This window comes from Phasianus colchicus, chromosome 3 (genome assembly GCF_987193195.1).
Source record: "Phasianus colchicus chromosome 3, bPhaCol1.hap1.1, whole genome shotgun sequence".
Classification (NCBI taxonomy): Eukaryota; Metazoa; Chordata; class Aves; order Galliformes; family Phasianidae; genus Phasianus; species Phasianus colchicus.
Window position 1 is genome coordinate 79,216,622 of NC_143438.1, and position 16,592 is coordinate 79,233,213.

At 33.8% G+C, this 16,592-nt stretch overlaps 1 protein-coding gene across 4 annotated transcripts in view; it reads right to left on the bottom strand.

Annotated features, from left to right (window-relative positions):
* The window catches only part of CSMD3 (CUB and Sushi multiple domains 3), a 549,229-nt gene that overhangs the window by 314,873 nt on the left and 217,764 nt on the right, over nucleotides 1–16,592 (bottom strand). For 2 of the 4 annotated variants that reach the window (XM_031591142.2, XM_090137917.1), the window contains exon 7: nucleotides 3,293–3,589. The exons of the other annotated variants lie outside the window; for them this stretch is intronic. In XM_031591142.2, the coding sequence (XP_031447002.1) occupies nucleotides 3,293–3,589 (297 nt within the window). The remainder of the gene's footprint in view (nucleotides 1–3,292; nucleotides 3,590–16,592) is intronic. 4 annotated transcript variants of the gene reach the window in all.

Here is a 16,592-nt window from a genome sequence, read left to right on the forward strand (position 1 = left end):
CAGCCCAGCTATTCAGCCTGTCCAGATCCCTCTGTAGGGCCTTTCTACCCCCAGGGTACATAAATACATTTATTTCTATAGTATAGAATATATATATATATATAGTGTATAAATATATATAATATATTTGTCTTTAAGTTCTCTAAATACAAGAATTTGCTACCTGGAATATTTATCCCTTCATCCTATCGGATGTTATTTTGTAAAATGGGATACTCAAATCAATATAACATCAGTATAATTCTTTCATTTCATTCTGTCATTCATCTGTTCAGCCTGAATTCTTTTTAAAGAAGAAATGTAATCTTGTGCAGTATTTCCCAGGAGATATCAGTGCTACAGTAAAAAAAAAAAAATAAACAGTAATAATAAAAAAAAAATTGCACTTCCTTATCTCTTATGGAAATATTTCACTAAAACCTTCAAACCTTCTGGGTTTCCTTTTCTCTCTCTCAAATGGATAGAATAAGAAATCTTCCTTCTGTCATTTCCATCTGATAAAATGAGAGAAGAAATTCTTCAGCCAGCTTTTGATACAACCTACAGTTATTTTTGTAAATGTAAAAGAATAATTTTTGTCTGGTAGATTTAGTTTATATCTCTAGTTGTTGCTGTACATCCCTTTCATACAAACTCAATTTAATAATAAAAATGTAGTTTTTCTTAGAGATTCTGAAATACATTTTTCACAGAACTATCCTTCAGAATCCAACAACATGATTTTTATTCTATTCTTATCCCTTTACTCTAATGTCAGTCTGTCACAAAAAATCACGCTATTCTGACATCACAAAATTCTCAAATATTACATATACACCAGATGTTTACTAAGTTGTAAATAAAAAAGTAAGTTTTCATAAACTGCATTTAGTACACAAAAATTTTACTTTTTTCCAAGAATTAATTACTTTGCATACATTTGCAAGCAAAATTTCTCCTTAAGAATGCAGGAAAAGTATGTTTCCAGAATAAAACCTTTTTTTTTTTTTTTTTTTTTTTTTTTTTTTTTTTACCTCTATTAAATAATTAAATAGAGGAAGAATTTAAATGGAGGAATTTACCTAATTTTTTTAAGGACGTCATAAATATCTCCATTGGAATTTAATGTGTGTGTCAAGATCAGTAAGTATTCCTGAGTATTTATTTGTTAAATAGAAATTAAAATATTTCAATAGAAACGTACTGAAAACTCCTTAGAAACACCTGTGGAGCATTTGCCCATAGAAGAAATTACTTTCTGTCATTAACAATACTCTCACAACTACTTTCTCAAAATGTGTCATTATAATGATGATTGCCAAGCAAAATATTGATCATTACCAAATAAATAAATAAATAAATAAAATAATTCTTTTACTCACTATGTGATTAGCCACTTCAATGTCATACACATGTATTCTGTTATGTGTTTTTGATATAATAAAATTATAGTTTGAAGTGTTGTATACGAAATGTTAACAAAATCAAGACTTTAAACATAGCATGAGAGAAGACACTACAAACACAATTAGGTGTGAATTTTGTTTTCTAGGATAAAATACACAGGTTTCTTCTCACCTGTGGGTGTTTGGTGAAATTGGTTTAATTTATTAAAAGCAACTAGCGTAACACTGATTTTACAAAATCTTGGTCTCAATTTTTTTCCCCATTGTTTTACAGAACATTGGCATAATGTTCTGTACTTTAATACAACAAATCCACTCAGAGGGTCTTTACATATATATTACATAAGCCTTACATATTAAAGAATATGTATGAAAAATATAAAAATTATATTACAGATCACAGAAGAAAATGACAGTGAGAAAACAGAGGAAAAGACATTGTTTATCAGTGATTAATAATAGGTGACGGAAAAAGCAGAGTTACTGTCAAATTTAACTGACGAGATACTATACACATCTCTCTAAATCAGAAGAATTTACTATAGACCTTCAGCTACTCCCTTCATAATTTAAAATAAGCCTGCTTTCTCCTTTTTAAACCTGTCTAAATAATGTTCTTAAAAGAATGCTCAAATACAGAACTGGTAAATAAATAAATAAATATCAGATTTACGCTGATAGAAATAGAATTGAAATTTAAAGCTATTTTGTGACTTCTATTTCATTTGCAAACCAAAAATAGCGTGGTTGTTTTTTGGGGGGAAGAGTGTTGATTTTGTTGTTTTTTTTTTTTCCTCTCTCAGTAAACTTACTTAAATTATATAATGTTTTCAAAAGCTGTGTTGTTTCAATACGTTTAGTAAATTAAGCTACATTAATTTATAGCAGGAGACTCTTTGATCCAGTAAGATAACAGATTACATTCTTAAGTCATCTTCAGACAACAGCAACCACGTAATAAGACAACTACAAATTGCTTGTGCAAAGATGTTCCTCCTCAATCTATTTGTACTTATATGTTCTCCATGCAAAATAGCTTACAATGAAACAATGGAATAGCAGAAAAATAAATAATATGTAATAAATAGTACTCAATAACATTAACCTGAAACATCAAATTGTGTATCATTCAAACAAGGACGTGAAACTTTATTCCAAATGTCTATGCTGATCAAATTAAGATATTCTAGCATTGCAGTTTCTCATCCTACTATTTCTGATATTGTCATTTATCTCTTAATGCAATAAATTGTGCTTTGCATTTCAAGATCACTCCAAGTAACGTGCTCATTATTAATATTTTTGCATATGAATTAATTAATTTGAACATAGGGATATGTCAAAACTTTAGTTTCAATATTGAAATAGGCAACAATGATTTTCTGGTCATGCATATTTTGCTTCATTCACTGATTTTGTGTTTGAAAGATTTTTAAAAAAACAAACCTCTGCTAAAGATTTAAGCATAAGAGAGATGGATACATCTGCATCACTGCTTATTTAGAACAAAAGAGCTATTTGTAAAGCATATTTTTTAATGTTGTAATAGCTTATGTATAAACATATATGCAACACAGAATAATATATTTAACCTCAACTTCTATCTCACACAAAGCTTGATAACAACACATACTGATGTAAGCTATGAAATGGAAAAAAAAAAATAAAATAAAATTACTTGATCTTTCCCTTTTGTCTTTCTATCATTCAAATTAATTTTAATTACTATGACAATATTAGTTCATTTTCTTTCCATTTGTCTGTCTCCCTAAAACTCAGTTGAAATTTTAATTTCTTTCCCATTTGATTCAGTTATACCTCTGGAATGTATATCTGACTTTCACTTCTGATTTATAAAAAATACTTTTCAATAACTATATGGGCACAAGTAAAATAATATCCAATACCTCTATGAGTAACAACTGCAAGTTCTTTAGTTCTTTCTATTTGCTCAGCTTTTCTTGGTCGTCTTCTTGTGCTTTGTAAGTTTGCTTGATGAAGGGAGAGTGCTTCTTTGGAAGAGGCCGACTCCAGAACTGATTTTCTTACATTCATAGCTTGCACTTGTTGCTCTTCAGGAGGTTGTCTATGGATGGATACAGTAACATCTGCAGATGTGCTAGCAACAGTAATAGCACCAGGAGTGGCCGCAATAGGCTCTTCTAACTCACCAGTGGAGGCAGTTTTGATCAAAGTGGAAGAACCTGTGGGACACACAGTAGCACTGGATGCTAACTTTTTCTTTTGAATTGTGTTTTCTTGATCAACCTAAGAGATTAAATTTCCCTCTGTTTAACATAGTAAAGACAACTGACATGAAAAGAGGAAAGTGAAGATGCTTTATTTAAAAATTTGATGTAACCTGAACATGTCTTAATTTTTTAAAAACATTTCGTAACCATTGTGACATTATACATTTAATTTCAAATGTCCTGAGAAAGCTGAGTACTAAAGTTTGTACCAGTTAGAATGACAACTCATAATTTTCCCTCCCATAAATTCAGTCAAGAAAATTCCATGGATAGAGCAAAATATAGAGACTTATCGTTAAAGGAGACCCCATGAGTAGAAAAGTGCTAACTGCCCTATTGAGGAAAGTCACAGTAGCATTACACAGTAACCTAGGTTGTGGGTGAAACTTCGATACTCCAACTGCTAATAAGCCAGTCAGATGCACTCATACATCCAATTCATTTCATCCTATCTTGAAAAGGATCTGAAATCCCAAAACATCCCAAAAGCCAAGAGTAGATGGAGAGCAAGAGGTAAACCTTTAAAAATATATATTAAAAAATAATCCATGATTCTACAATTCTACAGATTTCTATAAAGATAAATGAATGATTACTTTACTGAAAATACCAATTAAATTCTTGATTAGTTTTTTTTTGTTTTTTTTTTTTTTCTTTTTAGGTACTATTTAGAAAAACATTTATTTAACACTTGTTTAGAAGCTAAAAAAAAAAAAAAAAAAAAAGAAAGAAAAAAAAATCCTATATGTTTTATGTAAATATATTTAATTAACATTTTGAGCCTTCCCCAGTCCCTAGATTTGGCTGCAGATCTTTGCAGGCCAACTCTCTCACATGTGAATATTTAGGACATCTAACACATTAGTATCTTCATCTTGGCTGGAACAGATAAACAACTGGGCAATGCACAATAAAATAATTAAAATTTATCATTTAAAAAGTTGATATACACGAACTATACTATTTTCTATTAGAATATTTAAAACATAATACTGATTAAGGTGTTCTTCAAAACTCATTCAAGCAATGATGTTCCATGCTTCTACATTTATGCCCAAACTTTCCTCTCAGAGGCTTTAAAACTTGTCCTTAAAGTGTAGTGAATGATAACAGGATTGAAAATGAACAACTTTTGCACAAATTAGTAGAGGAATTGCTAGAAAATGGAAATAGAATTCTCAGTGAAACTGGGAAGCATTTAGCACCTTTTCAATTATATACCAAAGTTCTTGACAAAATAAGGAAATAAGACATATAACCAAATGTAATTCATTATAAAATATATAATACAGATAAATATAACATAAATAAAATATAAAATGATAATAAATCTGAAGAGTTTGTGCTGCAAAAGTTTTAGGTGGAAAGAGTTTTATTTTTCTATACTATTAAAATACTAAAGAACAGATTTTTTTAAGCATTACACAGACAACAAACAGAACTTTTTTATGCATTAAATATATTATTTTTACAATCTTACATTTAATGTCTTAATATCCGTTCTGTGGTACAGAACTTCTAAATCATACAGTGGTAGTTTACTGAAAAACTAAAACTTAAAAGTAACAGATAAGACTCCAGGTTTATCTGTGGGAGATAGAATCATGAATCTTCTAATAGAGGGAAAATCAAACAAAACAAACACAACCCACTACTTACTGTCCTATGATGAGAGCACTATAAGCAACTGAAATAGATCTAGGCATGTTTTATTCTTCATTTGAGAATAAAAGAAGAAAAAAATCATAACAAAGAATAATATCAAAAGGCCAGACTAGATATGACTCAGGATACAGTGAATTTCTATCAGACTGATATCAAGATTAAAACACAGAAAATACAAGTGCATGACCAAAAATATTGAATAAGGATAATGTTGATTAAAACAAAGAGGGAAAAAAATAATAATAATAATTTAAAAAAATACAGCAGTACACATAACCTCTACTTATAATGTAAAATTTATGTGGATGCCCTTAATATCAAGCTTAAAGCTAAATTATATTCAGGACTTCAAACAAATCACATGTTATGCCCCAGCGCTTTAAAGATGCACAGCACTACAGTGAAAAATTATAAAGGTTAAGATAAGGACAATCTAAAAATAAAGGAAAACAAGAAAAAATCTGCTTAAACAAAGCTTCCAAATGTGTGTATTAAGAAGTACGTCATTGCTACAGAGGTAACTATCAAGCAGAACACCTAATTTGATAAGCTTACTAGAAAATAATGTGGAATTAAAAGGAGATTAAGCTGATGAAGCACAAAGAAACTTAGTTCAGAAAAGCAGCCTGAATGATCTGCTACTGAAAAGTGTTTTAACTGCTAAAACTTTGGATAATGAAAACATATGGAAGATCCATAAGCCTGTCTATTTATATAGGAGTGGAGGTTGCTCCTGATTCCAACATCATGTTTAGTAAAGAAAAGAGTCAATGGCCTTTGACATTTCCCTGAGACAATGCTCCATAAATAGATAATGAATCTGTGCTAACTGCACTCAATTTGTATATGCAATATGCTACAACTACACACAAGGTTGCTCTTGTAAACATATGATAGCAAAAGAAATTTACCCCACATAAACTAACAGACATTCTCATTTAAATTAATCTCATGGACTAATTTTGTACATGCAATCACTGAGGGAATAAAATAATCAAGGGAGAATAGGAATATCTTTTCAACTCTACAGAAGCATTCATCAGGGAAAAGGAAAAAGAAAAGGAAAAGGAAAAGAAAAAGAAGAAAAAGGAAAAGGAAAAGGAAAAGGAAAAGGAAAAGGAAAAGGAAAAGGAAAAGGAAAAGGAAAAGGAAAAGGAAAAGGAAAAGGAAAAGGAAAAGGAAAAGGAAAAGGAAAAGGAAAAGAAGAAAAAGAAAAAGGAAAAAGAAAAGGAAAAAGAAAAAAGAAAAAGAAAAAGAAAGAAAAAAAGAAAAAGAAAAAGAAAAAGAAAAAGAAAAAGAAAAAGAAAAAGAAAAAGAAAAAGAAAAAGAAAAAGAAAAAGAAAAAGAAAAAGAAAAAGAAAAAGAAAAAGAAAAAGAAAAAGAAAAAGAAAAAGAAAAAGAAAAAGAAAAAGAAACAAAACCAATATCTATTACAATTTTCCTTTGTAGAACACTACAGCCTGGGAAAGTTCAATTTAAACTGGGAACACTAGAGGTATGTATCATCTCTCTTTAGTCAATATAGATATTTAAAATATTTTTATTTTAGGTTGTAATCTACATGCTGAAGTACTGAAATAGAATTTAACTTTTAGATACCATAGGCCTGAAAATGAGTAGTCAAATTTATCATAGGACAGTTCATGTTTTGGAAAGCCAGATTAGACAAATTCAGTTCTTGATTTAGATCTTTATTTGAATTGATGTATATTTGAGAAACAAGTTATGTTTCCTAAATAAAACCAATTAGAGAAGACCACATGAGTTTTATGCTTATTTCAGAAGTTTGAGCTCTGTGCTATGTTAACATATTATGTTCAATCCCAGATTAAGCTGTAGATTTCAGCTGTAGCTGCTGTCTCCTCTTAGAATGGAATTCTTTTACCCTTCCATTTGGGTTAACATAAGCAAAAATACCAGGGATCAGTAATTATTGCATAAGCACATGACTTGATATTTAATTTTTCATAAAATTAACATAATTAACTGCCAATATGCAATTATCATTATTTCTTAAAAGATAACTTGAAATAATGTTTTAATAGATTTAGGATTTTAAGCAAAATGAATTAATCTGCAGCATTTAATTGACAGTATGAAATTCTTTTCTGTTACTAATCATCAACTGGACTTAAATAAACTGTTTCAATTGCAATGTCAGTTTAAAATAAAGCACTGACACAATCTACGTTACAGTAACTTCTGATTTTACAAGCCAATTCTTATAATTCGGTAGACTGATAGTACAGATAACAACCAGAATGACTTGACTGACTTGAAAATCCACCACTAAACATTTTAAATGCAACTAAAATAGTATCATTCAGAAGTATTCGGTAAATGTTCTAAAGATATTTTAATTTTTCTTTCTTCAGAGACAACTGGTAAATGAACAAATGTTTTTCCAACTTATTTGTTCACTTGTTAGTAACTATGCTGATTAGAAAACAAATGGATTTTTTTTAGAGGAATATTCTATAAAGTGATTTTTGTTTGTATCACACTGGAATTACTTTATTATTATTATTATTTTATTTTTTTATTTTATTTTATTTTTTTGGCCATAGGATCAACTTAAGGCAAAATGGAGTTCAGAATGTCTCATGTCCATGCTCTTGCATAGATCAGTGTCTGCTCTGAGGCCAAGCCACGTCACTCAGGACTTTATCTGTCAGATCTTGAGAAGACCTTTCAGAATAGAGACTGTAGAATCTCTGAGTCAACTGGTTCAAATGCAAGAGTCATGGGGAAAAAAAAAAAAAAAAAAAAAAAAAATTCTCTTGATATTTGGTCTGAAGATCACTTCAAACTTTGTCAATTTTATCTCAGTCTCAAAACATGTTCAGCTGTTATAAACTTGGCTCTATCTGTCCAATAACTCACTTGCAGGCACTTGGAAGCTATTTTTATACAGTTTTCCCCTTTTCTCAACAATGAACAACTCCAGCACGAGCAGCCACTTCTCAAGGGGCAAATCTTCCATCCTCTAACCACTTCTGTGGCTATCCACTGGACTTTCTCTAGCAAATAACACTTCTTTCCCATACTAGGGTCCAAACATGGATGTAGTATTCCAGACATGGTCACAGGAGTGTTGAGTAAAGGACAATAAACCTTTCCTTTCTTCTGCTGGCTACATTCTTGTTAATATAGTCCAGGATGCTGTTAGCCCTCTCTGCTTCCAGGATACACTGCTGGTTCAAATTCTTCTTGTTATCTGCCATGATCCACTCTTTACAGCAGAGTTGCTTCCTACTTGCCATTTCTATGCCAGTCTTCTTGTGTGCAAGGTTTTAAACTTGTCTTTGTTGAGTAAAGATCCTATTGGCCTATTCCTCTACCCTGTCTACATCCTTCTGATGGCAATCTCTTCCACTATTGTACTGACTACTGACAGACATTCAGGTGTCATTTCAAATCTGATGATATTCTAGGTCATTAGGAAACATAATGAATAGAACTTGTACCAGGATAGATTCTTGCAGTAGTCCACTTGTTGCTGGACTCCAGGTAGAGTATGGCCCATTAAAAACTCCCCTCTAAATTTTCAAGTTATTACCTTCAGTAGAGGAAGAACGTATGAAAAATTGGCAGATTATTCAGAAAGTGGTTCACAAAAAATCTATGCTTGAATAAGACCAAATAATGGTATCTAAGCATAATGTTCAGCAGCTATTACAATTCATTACAATTAGTGAATATTTGTTTGCTCTCAGATTCTAAACTCATTCTGATTCTTAGGAATTAATCAGTAAAACTACCTTGTTCATTCACAGCAAATTTAAGATGCAAGCCTTTACTAGTCTTTGTGACACATGTGATCGAAACAAAGATTTTCCAAACAAAGCTAAAGATCATTAAACCATATTGTTCTAAACAGGACTCAGTATACTAAAGAGATAATAAGGTCAGACACTGTTTCTTAATAACAAAAAGCTACTCGTTCTTTTCACAGTGGATAATTGAGGTGTTGGCAGTCTTTAAAAATAAAACTGCATATTTCATTAAAGAAAACAAGAGGTAGCCAGAAATATATCTGGAATTTCAAAGAAGAGTAATCACTGCATTCCATCTTCATTCTTTTTTTCAGATGTTCAAGGAGATTCAGTCAAGACCTATTAAATACTCTTACTTAAAAGCCTTGCATATTTTATCTTTGTAGTGGCTAGTGCATCATGTTAAGAGGATTATTTATGCTAGTAAAATATCTTAATTAACAGTTCTTTTTGATGTTCTCTGTCATTATTCACTGCAAGACTTTCAAATAAAGCTACAAATCTAATTAGAAGAATATATTCTCAATCTGTTAAAATAATTTTCAAGTTAGTGTAGATATAAATGCTTATTTCACTGTTTTAGCAGATTATTTTTAGATGTCATTACAGCCTTATTGTATTCATAAACCACTTCTTTTTAATTATTAATCAAAATCATTAAATTGTTAATTTAAATATTAATATAAACTTGTACCTGGTTCTTTGTTTGAACTGCAGTTATGCTTCTGTTAATCAGGAGTAGAAAATAAAGGAATATGGAACTCAAACATGAATTTGTGAATATAAAGTCCATATTAATGGCTGATTCAAAGCACTCTTCTGACTAAATCAATTTTCGGTACCCAACCATCAAAGAAGGAAATAAAACAGTGTATTTCAAGAAATCCATGACCGAAAAAAACATGGCTCAAAGTAACTTTCTGGACTTTATTTCAAAAGGGCAGTGATCACTGGATACATCCAAAGAACAAAGATTACAAAAGCTGTCTAGACAGAAGTTTTGTGTGTATACTCTTTGCCTCCTTTTCTTTTCATGTTCTCTACAATTTGTGTTAACTTATTCAGAATTTAATTTTCATTTATTTTTGCTACCAGAAGCCTCTTTGCATTTCTACATTTTCTCATGATATATTTTTTTCCATTTTCTCTCTTTTTTCAACCCTTTAAATGTTACTTTGTTCTTCTCTTTCTCTCCACGTTTTTTACTGGTTTTAAATGTAAATCTACTGCTCCAATGAGAAATGCACTATATATGTGAAAGTAACAATTAAGCATTGATCAGAAAATTTCAGGACAGGTGATACTATGCTTATTGTCTTTCGGAACATAAGAGTACACATCCCCATGAGACTTTTCCTCAGTGAACTTAGTATCACCTGAGTATTCTTGTTTTAAACCAGATATTTAAAATAAGGTATATTGAAAACATTTTGAAGTATAACTTTCTGTCCAGCAGAAACTAGCTTTCTAATTTTTGGTGCTACGGGAATACTTATTAATCATCATCATCTCCTTTCTACTGAATACAGGTTACAGACAGAGCTTACACTTCTTTACATTTACATATGTCTATCCAAATAATAGATTTTATTTTAGCAAGATGTGGTTATTGGAAAAATAGTGTTAAATTGAGTTAAATATGTACACATATGGATAATATCCTTTCAATTAGTGTAACTTCAGTAAGAAAATAATTCATGAAAGATCTATGAAAGAAATACAACATAAATGTATATTTAGAAATGTGAAAGTATTTTAAAAAGTGAAATACTGTATAGAATAAATTTAATATGATCACCTGTTACATAGATAATAGCCATACACTGATTTCTCCACAACAGATGTACACAGAAATACAAAGTACTGTCTGCAAGAGTTCAAAGAGTAGTGGTCAGAGGCTCAGTGTCAACAAGGAGATCAGAGATGAGTGAAACCCCAGGGATCAGTGCTGGGACCACACTCTTTACTATCTTCATCAATGACATTGACAGTGGAGTTCAGTGCACCCTCAGCATGTTTGCTGATGACACCAAGTTGTGGGGTGCAGTTGACACATCAGAGGAAGGAGATGCCATCCAGAGAGACGCAGTTTCTGTATTTTTACCTATTAAAGTTTCAAATTTCTAAATCTGCTTTCGTGTATCAATTTCAACATGTCATTGTTTTCGGGAGATCTCATTTCTTACCAAAAAAATAAACTTGCACTCTCCTTTTATTACCAAAGTGTTATTAATTTTATTTGACTAATATGTGTTTAATGCTGTGAGTAAACTAACATGTATAAATCAAATACACAGTTCTAGATAGAAGATTCCATAACTGGAAGTACGTATAAATACAACTTTGACACTCTCAATTTATTTTCAATTTAATTCTTCAATGAAGTTCAGATGCCTGGAAAAATATGAATGATAAGAACAGTAATAATAATTTTCACTTGCTCTTAATATTAAAAAATATATATTTATCATTGCTCTTGAGCTTCTAGGTAAGTAACTAAACTTTGCCCTAAGTAGTTTAAGTACCAAAATTCTCTTTTCAAAATCTAGCACTAGGCAATACAGACCTGTGAGAGTTAAAACTGTGTTGTTTTTTTCCCTAGCTTCACAAACCAGCAAGGGTAGGCTTGGGCAAACAGATAAGCAGATAGTGAGAGGCTCAACTCTCACAAAAGATTAGGGAAAAGGATGAGGCAAACCCAATAAACGAGAGGTAACAAATTATGAGGCGAGAATGAGAGAGAACAGAACTTAAGCACATAGACTACAATGCTTATTCTGCCTGTGAAAAGTAACAGAGATGATAGAAAGAAAAAAAAAAAAATTGTTTTCAAGGCCAGAGGATTTGTGTTGACTCTTTGTAGGTTTGTCTCCATCTGGGGCTATTTTCACAAATTTCAATAACTTTATAGTGGTCACGTAAATATATTTTGAATAGTTTGTGTTAAAGGAATGTTTATCTCTCAGAATACTATATGCAGTATAGGTCTGATAAGACAAGGTGATAACTGTAATGGACAACAGGTCTTTACACTTACTGATTCTGAAGGAGTCTTATATGCAGCTTTCATGTATTACTAGTGAGAAATAAGTCGATTGAAGTAAAAACAACTGAACTCCAAAACAGAAGAAAAAGTCTCCATCCCGAATACACACATCATCACAATGGTTATCACATTCACCCCTAACAAAGTCCCCTAGTGCTACTACTTCATTCTAACTCTTGTCATAGAATTGTAGGGGTTGGAAAGGACCTCTGTAGATCACCTAGTCTAACCATCCTTCTAAAATAGGTTCCCTAGAGTTGGTTGCATGGGAAAGCATTCATATAGATTTTGAATACTTCCAAAGAAGACTCCACAATCTCTCTGTGCAGCCTGTTCCGGCTCTGTCATCCTCAAAGTAAAGAACTTTCTTCTCATGTTCAGATGGAACTTCTGAGGTTCCAGTTCATGCCCAATGCCCCTTGTCCTGTTGCTGCAGACTATTGAAAAGAGCATGGCCCAATCCAATTGTTTTCTGTATTTTAGATATATGTATTTTTTTTAATGATAAGATTACCCCTGGGTATCCTCTTCTTCAGGCTGAACACTCCAAGGTCTCTCAGCATTTCCTCATAAGGAAAATGTTCCAGGTCCCTGATCATCTTTGTGCCCCCCTTGGACTATGTCTAGATGATTTCTGTCTTTTTTGAACTGAAGAGCCCAGAACTGGACACAGTACTCCAGATGTGGCCTCACCAGGACAGAGTAGAGGGGGAGGAGAACATCCTTCAACCTGCTAGATGAGCTCTTTTTAATATATACCCCAGGATATCACTGGCCTTCTTGGCAGCAAGGGCGTGCTGCTGGTTCATGGTGAACTTGCTGTCCACTAGGACACTCATGTCCTTTTCTGCAGAACTGCTTTCCAGCAGGTCAGCCCCTAATCTGCAGTGATGTATGCTGTTATTCCTCCCCTTGCCCTTGTCAAACTTCATAAGGTTCCTCTCTACCCAGTTCTCCATCCTGTGTCCCAAAGGTGAACTGAAGAGAGTGAGAATAAGACTAAGGAAAAATGATGGGTAGTAGGAAAGCATTTTTTATTTTTTCCTCTGTGTATTATCATTGAGGATTTTGTGTATTAGATATTTAGACTACCAGAATGTAAATACATCAGAAGAGTCGCAATAACTTTTTAATGCCACAGAAAAGCCACAGCATTTACCCAAAAGGCCGTAGGTCTCAGTCAGCCCCATACACAGACTCACATCCCAGCTTCAGCCTTTTCTCCAGGGCTGGGACTGCCTCCAGTGCACCAGCTGCCCGGCTCTTGGCTGTGGTGATGGTATGAGCCCTGCCCTGCAGTTCACATGCAAATCCCCTGTAGCATCCAGCCTCGAGGAGCCAGAAGTTGCACCTCGGCAGTAAGTATCTCTTAATCACCGTGAAGAATCCGTACAATGATGAACAATGCTTATGTACAAAGACAAGCATTACATTTAGCATTAGGTAAGTAGTTCGCTCTGTTGATTTCATAAAAGAAAAACTTGCTTACAAAGTATGACAAAGATTAACTACTCATAAACAAAACTATACCATCTTTTTTGTTGTTGTTTCGTTTAAAAGGTATACTGACAAAAACAATTTTTTACTGATACTTTTAAGTGAGATGGGAAAAAGTCACAAGAAAGAAGGTTCCTTCAGTAAAGAAGGATCCAAAAACCGCTTAAACTTTACATAGAGAAACTGATTCCTGCTGAACATTACATGCTGTCAGCATCATGTGGGCAATAAGAGAACTTCTGAACAATGAAATAGGCATTCTGCACAAAACATGAGTTTTGCCTCAGTAAAAGCTTCACAGTGAGATATCCTCAAAGATCCACTAGTCTACAATTCAATTATATCAAACTAAAGGCGTACATATTAAGAATAATTTAAGATGTGTGCTTCCACTGTAGAGTGGTCTGTTAAAAATACAGTAATTTAAATTTCTGAAAATGAACATGCTAGAGAAGTGACTAAGATAAAACAGAATTACCTCAACAGTTTTCAGCTTTCTGAGAAGTGTGAATATTATCCAGTTTTCAGCTGCCCTGGACAATGGTTCAAAACACCTAAGTGCTCTACTCTGCTAATTTTCTGGACAACTCGCTTCATTAGGTTGTGCCAAACACAATGACTGTTCTGGCAGACACAAAAACTATTTCCACGGTAAAATTTAAGAATACATACAGTAGATATCACATAAAAATCAGCTATGAGGGCTTTCCTCTTCCATAGGGTACATATGAAAAATCAGTACTGTTTCAAATTAATATAATTCAATTTCAAATAAAGTATAGAATTAATAGATCTTTAATTCTATTCTTATCATAATATACTTCTCTCCGCTGTTTGCATTTGTCTCCATTTTGACTACTTTATGGCTTATTTCTATTCCAGGTATAATCCTATTATTAAAAAGACAATACGAAGAACAGTTTACTGCATAAATTATCTGATAAACCTGGTGTTTAAGACTAAAAAACTGGACTGCATTGAAGACAACTGTATTTAAAAGTTGAATATGGTTTTTAGTTTGCTTTTTTATTCAGGATACAGAATGCACAGTTTTAAGTTTCTTTCATTTTGAAGAAATCAGGTTACATATTTCTGAAATTCCAGATGTATTTCTAAGTTATCAGAAAAGTAGAAGTATCTTTTTAATTTCCCCAAAGCCATTCCACTAGTTGTTGAGAAGTTAAGCATTCTCTGGATAAAACAAAGTCTAAAAACTACTTACTTGCTCTAATTCTATAATCAAGCGGTTAAAACATAAAGGGTATATAGCTTCCACTTATAATTCACTGTAAGTAAGCTAGGGAAGCTTTCATTTTGTGATTGAGAATATCTTATCCCAAAGCTTGATCAAAAATGTATATCCAAGAAAAATATAGAAACAAAGCATGCACATAAATACCTTGTCTTCAACAAGTATTGCTCAATACATGTGCAACAATTCCCAGTGAATTTCTCTACCATAAAGAAGAGAAATCAGTCTGCGGAGACTAGCTTCAAAGCAGGCAAGACTGCTCTGGGGAAAGGATCCAAACCAAAAAAGGCCAACAAAAAGCTCTTTTGGGAGCTTTTTGCAGTCATCAAAAGTGCTTTGCCCGCGCAGAGGAGCGAGTAGCTTGTGGGAGGACTTCCGAGCTACCATGGGTGGAGCTGGCACTGCCCACCCTCGACTGGACTACTAGGCCTTATTTAGCCTCAGGGAGGGCAGTAGTGGAGTGAGCAACCGTGCTTGCCTGTGCGGCATTGCTGGCTACGACTTGTATGGCAGGGCGTTGAGCCTCTGCTAATGCACAAGGTGAGTTTGATCGCTCTAAGTGGTTAAAGATCAAGGGCTCTCCTCCTACCTGACCCTCAAGTAGCAAGGAGTCAGTTGCTTGTAGACATCTAGTCACAGTTGCAATGCAGATGAAGGCTGTTAGAAAAACTGTGGGTATCCAGACAGAGGCCCCACAAAAACGTATGGGTGTTCAGGCTGTTGGCTGCTGTGTGCCAGAGCCTGGCACTTGCAATGGAGGAGAATGGAAACAACACCTCTGTCAGATGTGAACAGATGAATGATTTAAAGGATAAAGTTGAGAGATTGAGGAGTATTGAGAGAGAAACTGACTGGTGGACTCACTTCATGAAAGAGATGAAATTAATTGAGACCACAGGTGAATTGGAGGATCCCCTCCCCTTTTGTCACCAGGCAGTAGAGGGGGTCCTCAGAGACTGGGGGGAATGGAAACAGGTCCCTGCTGAAGGGTGCAGGTGAATCTGCTCCCGACCTCCCCCACCTCTGCATTTACCCTTGCAGAACAGATATGGGTCCTGCAGAAGGAACTGTCCATCAAAGAGGAGGAGAAGCAATCTGCTCCAGAAGTCCTACCTCCAGCAATATGAAAACCTCTTCCACGAGTAGTTGTTGGCGACTTGCTCCTGAAGGGAACAGAAGGCCCCGTGTGCAGAGTTGACCTTCATCATTGAGAAGTCTGCAGTCTACCTGGAGCCTAGATTAGGGAAATTACCAGGACACTCCCCTCCCTGGCGTACCCAACAGACTACTACCCACTACTGATCTTCCAGACAGGTGGGGAGGAAGCTGCATCCTGTAGTTTGAGGGGAATGAAGAAAGACTCAAGGCCTTGGAATGGTTTGTGAAGGAGTCTGGGGCACTAATTGTTTTTTCTTCCCTCCCTCCATTTTTGGGTGATGACATGAGATGAAATAGAAGGACCCAGTCCATAAATGCCTGGCTATGAGACCGGTATCACAGGCAGGACTTTGGGTTCCTTGATAATGTCTGGTTTTGTAAGACACCAAACCTGGCAATAATACATGGGAAAGGTTTATCTCGCAGTGGCAAAAGAGTTCTGGGATAGGAGTTAGCAGGGCTCATTCGGAGAGCTTTAAACTAGATTTGAAGGGGGATGGGTTATGGATGACTCACAATGATGGGGCAGTGCTACAGTACTGATGAAGACCAGGAGGCTTC